The 7,259-nt window shown below is 36.6% G+C and overlaps 1 protein-coding gene across 1 annotated transcript; it reads right to left on the bottom strand.

Moving 5' to 3' along the window:
- Positions 1-1,657: 1,657 nt before the first annotated feature.
- LOC106298225 (protein ALTERED XYLOGLUCAN 4) lies at positions 1,658-3,359 on the bottom strand. The gene is made up of 2 exons (XM_013734305.1): positions 2,997-3,359; positions 1,658-2,917 (listed from the first exon to the last, which is right to left on the bottom strand). The coding sequence occupies exons 1-2, from the start codon at positions 3,184-3,186 to the stop codon at positions 1,866-1,868; spliced, it is 1,242 nt and encodes a 413-aa protein (XP_013589759.1). The 5' UTR covers positions 3,187-3,359; the 3' UTR covers positions 1,658-1,865.
- Positions 3,360-7,259: the final 3,900 nt, after the last annotated feature.

Below are 7,259 nucleotides of genomic sequence, written 5' to 3'. Positions count from 1 at the left end.
TCGATGCGAGAAATTGAATATCATTTAATCATTTTACATGTATAAAAATTGACATAAGAAGCCGTTGACTGTAAGATTTATTTAAACTTTGTTTTGCGACACTCTTATAAACTATGTGTAGATTATAAAAATCGATGGCCGTATTAGGGTCTTCATTTTGTACGAGTCACTAAGGAGTAAGCAAATCATTTAGACAGAAGTTGATGGTGCCGGGGGCAAGTGAAAGTTTCAATGGATTGAAGTTTCCTCTTCCTTCTTTTACATGATTAATAGGTGATGGCTTATTAGTTTAATAATTATTGAAAGGCATTATCTTTTGAATCTGCAAGGTAAGTTACAGAAAACAAATAAAAAAATTCGAAAGAATGTAGGATTTAACCTCAAATATTCTGTGCAATCTATATGTTTTCAACACTGCCGTGAGAAACACACAACAAACTATGCGTCTCACTTCAAGCTCAGCCCAAACGCGAAAAGAATCAATGGGCCACCGTCAACAACAGAAGCCCAGCATAGAGCTATTCTGCCACCGTCTACAACCGTTAAAGATTTTGTTTTTTCCCATCTATTGTATTAGGGTAAATGAAGATTCTCTTCTTCACAAGAAAGACAAAATAGTATCTCTTGAAAGACAAATAAAATATGTGAGACACAAAAAACAAGAGTAAACATCTGTGAGTCTTATCCTCTCTGCACAAATGCAAAACCCCAAAAATTCCTGCAAATGGCGGTGTCCATCCATCTCTTGCCAGTTGGCACCATTTGTTTACATAAAGTCATCGTATAAACAGCCACACTACAAATTAGGCCCGGGAGTTCGGTGGATCGTTCGGTTTCGGTTCGGATGATTCGAATTTTTGGATTTCCGGTGTTATGGTCAGAAGTACCATTCGGGTTTTACTAATTATCGGATCGGATTCGGTTCGGTTCCTTCCGGGTTCGGTTCGGATCGGATGTAACCAATGTTTAAAATCGTCCAAAAATATATTTTTCGGTTCAGTTCCTTCCGGATTCGGTTCGGATCGGATGTAACCAATGTTTAAAATCGTCCAAAAATATATTTTTTAAACCTCAAAAATGGACAATTTTTTTTTCAAAATATATAAATTGTTTACAAATCTAATTAAAATTTAGTTAAACTATCTAAATTAACTAAAAAGTGTTCAAAATAACAATTAAAACAAACTAAAAATATTTTGAATATTCTAAAATATCTAAATCATCTTAAAATACATAAAAAACATTAACATATTTAACTAATTTCGGATATCTTCGGATCCTAGTTTGGATTTCGGTTCGGTTAGGGTTATAACCAAAACACCAAAGTACTAAGCTCATAAGTCCCGTTCGGATATTTTTGTATAACAATTTGGATTCGGTTTCGGTTTTTCCGGTTCAGGTTAAGGTAGGTACTTCGGGTTGAGGTAAAAACGTCAAGACCTACTACAAATTGTCAATATATACTACTACATAACACCAAATTATTAATAGTTTTCCAACTCTACTAACCCTTTTAAACAAATAAAAATCACAAGTGGAACCAAAGTTCAAGTATTTTTACTGCGATTTTAATTACGATTGGTTACTATGGATGGCCAAAAATGCATGATTTAAGTGATCATTCTATAATAACAAGAAAGAAAATAATATGTTTATTGATCAAACTTAAATCCAACTAGCTTTCGTACTCCTCCATCGCTCAAGAATAACGATCGACCAAAAAATAATCACCCCCATGTTTAAAAAAAAAAATCTAATCCAAGAAAAGAAACTACTTACATATCAAAGAAACAAATGATTACACCTTTGGACATATTCATGTATGATGATATCATAGGATCACTCTCACAATCATCCTTCATCATTCACACCCTCCATCGCCTTAACATCTCTATCATAATCTCGTTCCACGTGTCTACCGGACCAGGCAAACACCAATGCAAACAATCATTATGAACTCTCTCCGGCACACCGTTCTTGAACGGGAACTCGTACATGTACGGACCAGGATGTCCGTCTGGTCTCAACACCGAAATCGCCGTCACGTCTAACGCCTCCAGCCTCCCCTCCGCCACATCTTTCGCCGCCGTAACTTCCTCCATCTCTATCCGCCGCATCTCCAGGTCCAAACCTTCTAGAACCTTCCCCTCCTCGTACGGCTCCGTCATGTTACACGCGCCGAGACTATCCCAAGGCCGGCCTTCGAAGTGAGACGGCGAAAACGTCGTCAAGATCACATTCCGGCGGCTTCCAGCAACCGCTTTCAACGTCGTTCTTATCGCTTTTCTAAAAATATCGAAAAACCCTATCTCGGTACAGTTGCTTGCTTCGCAAGAATGACATCCTAAAACCGAACCGGACTCGTAATAAACCGCTGGATGCAAAAACCAATGTCCCACGGAGACAACCACTGTATCAAACCGTTCTAAATCATTACCCCATCTCTCATCCACACGGTCTAGGTGCAATACGTTGTGGTCCAACGTTCCAGATTTCTCCAAACCGGCCACAAGAAACGGGGACCAGTAAACCGAGACCGTGACGTTGTGAGATTCAAACCGCCACTTTCTGAATTTATTATCTTCTCCGTTTCTGTAAACAAGATCAGGGCTAGAGACGGTGGAGAGCAAGCACATTAGAGACTCGAGCTGGTTTCTAGCCATGGAGTCGCCAACAAACGCTAGATGCTTGTCTCTCATAAGATCAAGAAACCGGTTAGCGTCGAACCTCGGTATATCGCATTGGTTCGGTTTCCATTTCCAGTAAAGATAACCGGAATCTGGTCTGCCATGACGTAAGCAGTTCTGACCGTCTTTGATTGTTCCGCAGCTCGAGCCGTTGTAGAGTGAACCCATCTCGTCTCTTACCCATTTGCCTTCCGTATAATCACATAACGCTTCTTCTTGAGATTCTTCTTCTGCAAGATCGACAAAAAACACTTAAAGCCATGGTGCATCCATTACATACACAATCATATTAGATAGTTTCAATATTACCTTGAGAAGAAGAAGAAGAGTAGCTGGTGAGCAAAACGTTTGCTGCAGAGTCTTGGAGAGTGGTGTCATCAGTGGTGGAGAATGGATTATTAAAACAGAGATGAAACAGAGCAAATGGTATAAACGCTAAGACTATAAAAACAGCGATCTTCCTCTGACTTGGACAATTCTGTTGCTCTTTTAATCCCATTTCAGAAAATATAGAACAAAACCTTGGCCTTCTTGATTATTGGTATGTTTTTTTTTCTTCCAAGTAGAACATGTCACATCGGTTTCTGGTGGTTGTTCTGTTTTATGTGGAAGAGACGAATCACGAATGGTTCAATGGTTTTGGACCATGGGAGGAATATTTTACTCAAATATTTTATTATTAGTCTATCCATGTCAATGATGTTCCTATATAGGCTTAGTTTTTTGTTTAATAAAAAATAATTCGTCCAGCTATAAATCGTCTTTTCTTTGCTTTTTGGTAAGAAAATTCAAAAATAATAGTCTATCTCATATGCCATTATTTAACAATGAAATTTCACGTATTAATGTTTTTGCAGTATCTATTTTTATCAGTCTGTTTGTGGGTCTGTGCTAGCCAGTGTGAAATTTGCCCTTGATGCAGTGCGTCGATAATATTTTTGGTCCTTGCGTGTGTCAGGGTTTAATTGTCTGCGTTCACTCAAAATGGTCTATGTCGATAATTTAACGTGCCGCGACGTATTTGATCATCTAAGCTAATTAACTATTTAATCCAAAGACTTAAAAAATTAGGATGCTTTTAAGTGCTTCTTCGACTATTTTTTCCCTTTTTCCGATTTGGATTTTTGATAAATAACAAACTCTATAAATTACTGTTATCTAAGACCATCTCCAATGTATTCCCCTATTTTTACTTCTAAAACACAGGAACTCTATAATAAAAATGTGTTTTGCTCCAATATATTTCTCTAAAATAGAGATCTCAAAATATAGAGCAAAATATAGATGAAAGCTATTTCTTCCTCTATAAATAGAGGAAAAAATAGCAATCTCTATTTTAGAGGTAAAAATAAAAGTAGATTGGAATGATTTTGGTTTTAAATGCTACTCCTTCCGTTTCAAAATAGATGATGTTTTAGAGAGTTTTCGATGTTTTCATATTTCAATGTAACTTTTAACTTTATCAAAAACTGTGTAACCAATCATATTTTATATTCTGTTTTATGATTGGTTGAATAATTTTTAATTTATATTTTAATGATACTTTTTGGATAAAAAAACAAATTTCTTAATAGTTGTGTCCAACCTAAAACTTCATGTATTTTAAAACAAAGGGAATATTATAGAAGTAAAAATAAGAGAGAGTTAGAGATGCTCTAGGGTTACACGTTTTTCTCACGAAGTTGTTTAAAAGGGTAAATAATAAAAACTCCAGAGACCTTTTTTGTACGGTTTCAGTGATTTAATGGCTTAGTCAACGTAGAGATGAATTTACCCACCAACGTGTAATGATTTCTTGGTTAAAAAAAACATGTAATGATTTTTAATCATTTTACTAGACGGGTGAAAATCCTGGGAGCAATTTTGGTAAAAGTTGGTTTCAGGCGTAACGGATCGGGTATTCGGACAATTTTAAGGTATTTGGATTCAGGTTTTTATCAGGCGTATCCATAATTTTATTATTCTTATTCAGATTCGGGGTTCTCGGATATCCGGATGTCAGATATCCTTCTAAAAATTGTAATATCCGGCGGATATCCAGATCCGGATTTAAACCCTTAAAATAAATAAAAAATAATATTAATATATATATATATAATGTCTTTAATTATTTCTATGTATAATATTACAAAATTTACATAAAATTTATATATACTATTATAAAAATGAAAATATCTTTAATAAAATTAATTTTTATATATAGATATTACTATTTTTGAAATATTTATTAATAAAACTTACGCATCCGGAATTCTGGACTTAAAAATTAAGATATCCGGATCCGGCTTTGACGGATCCAACATTTTACTACTGGATTCGGGCCCTCCAAATATCCGGATTTTCGGATCGAATCTCGGATAAAATCCAGATCTCCACTACAAGAAAACACAAGTGTAGCGACGAAATTTAACGAAGAAAATTAATCCTCATAAATTTACGTCGACTTTACGAGAATCTTACGAGGAAATTTAAAAGCAACGTTAATTTGTCGTAAATCCAAATATGTTTCCGACAAGTTCCCTCTTTGTGAACATGGACCATCTTTTTTAGAGAGTGCTTCCACAGATGGAGGATCATCAGTTTGCATGGATACTATGGTATATTTGGAAGGGAATAAATAATAAAGTCTTTAGTAATATGGATGTAGATCCGCTAGATACCCTTAAACTGGCTGACACGGAATCAAAGCTTTGGGCTGAGTCGCAAATTCTGACTGATGAAAAGAGAGTTCAACAGGTTGGTGCAATGGTTCTTCCGTCAATCCCAGGAATACGGTGTTTTACGGATGGTTCCTGGAAAGACAATGATATTTTCTCAGGACAAGGATGGTATAGTACTCTAGAGGGATTCACGGGTGTGATGGGTGCAAGGAATGTCCGGGCGTCCCTTTCTCCACTTCATGCAGAAATGGAAGCTTTGTTATGGGCAATGGAATGTATGAAAAACTTACGACAATTTCACATTACGTTTGCAACGGAATGTTCTCAATTGGTGAAGATGGTTTCAACACCAGAGGATTGGCCAGCATTTGCAAGTTATTTGGAGGATATAAAAAGCTTGAAGGAGAGTTTTTCCTGTGCAGAGATTATCTATGTCCCAAGAACGCAGAACAAGCAGGCGGATAACTTAGCCCGTAGCGCTAGGAAAGAAACGTCTTTTGTAGTTCACATGGATCAAGATCTCCCAGTTTGGTTCACAGAGTCTATATGAGTCTGTAAAGTAGATGACAAAAAAAAAAATAATAAGGAAACGATTTTGTCGTAAAAACGACGTAACATAACGTTGTTTTTACGACGAAAGATGGTTTCCTCGTAAGCTCGACGTAAAAGTAGTGACTACTTTACGAGGAAATATTTTACGTTTACTTAACGAGAAAATTGCGAGTCCACCAACTTTGTAGTTGTAACACGTTTTTGTTTCGGCTACCTAACTAAATTTCGTCGTAATTTCGTAGTAAAAACCAGATTCAAAAATTTCCTATAAATATGGACGTTTGAACATCACTTTAAACACATCAACAAGAAAAAAAATAAAAACGTGAATGAAAAAAAATGTCGGGCTCCGGGAATATTTTCGAGTTGCGGAGATGGATGTATATGCATAGAGATGCTAACGGGAGAGTGACGAAAGAATACCTCGAAAGGCTGGAGACATTTATGCATCAAGCAGATTCCACACCGCTCGCCTAAGAAAGCGGTAAGATGTTATGTCCTTGTCGGAAATGCAACAATTCGAAATTGGTAAATCGTGAAAATGTTTGGAAGCATTTAATAAGTAGAGGTTTCACGCCAAATTACTATATCTGCTTTCAACATGGAGAATGTTACAATTATGAGAATGAAGCTATTAGTAGTAATGACAATTTTCAGGAAGAACCGGTTGATCATCATTTGCATAATGAACATAGTTACCATCAGGAGGAGCAGATGGTAGATTATGATAGGGTTCATGATATGGTAGCTGATGCATTCGTAGCTCATGATGAAAATGAAGAACCTAACATAGATGCAAAAAAGTTTTATGAAATGTTAGATGCTGCGAATCAGCCACTTTACAGTGGTTGAAGAGAAGGTCTCTCTAAATTGTCGTTGGCTGCTAGAATGATGAATATTAAAACTGATCACAATCTACCTAAAAGTTGCATGAATGAATAGGCAGACTTGTTTAAAGAGTATTTGCCGAAAGACAATGTGTCTGTTGATTCTTATTATGAGATTGAGAAACTGGTTTATAGTATTGAGTTGCCTTCGGATATGATAAATGTTTGCATCGACAATTGCATGATCTACAGGGGAGATTATGAGAAGTTAGAAGAATGTCAATTCTGCAAAAAGCCACGATTCAAGCCGCAAGGACGAGGACCGAATAGGGTACCGTACCAAAGGATCTGGTACCTACCAATTACAGACAGATTGAAAAGATTGTACCATACTGAGCGGACAGCCGGAGGGATGAGATGGCATGCCGAGCATACTCAGACGGATGGTGAGATGACTCATCCATCAGATGCAAGAGCCTGGAAACATTTTAATAAAGTATATCCGAAATTCGCTAGCAATAGCCGGAATGTGT

Source organism: Brassica oleracea, chromosome C6 (genome assembly GCF_000695525.1).
Source record: "Brassica oleracea var. oleracea cultivar TO1000 chromosome C6, BOL, whole genome shotgun sequence".
Lineage (NCBI taxonomy): Eukaryota > Viridiplantae > Streptophyta > Magnoliopsida > Brassicales > Brassicaceae > Brassica > Brassica oleracea.
This window is presented reverse-complemented; position numbering and strand designations above follow the sequence as displayed.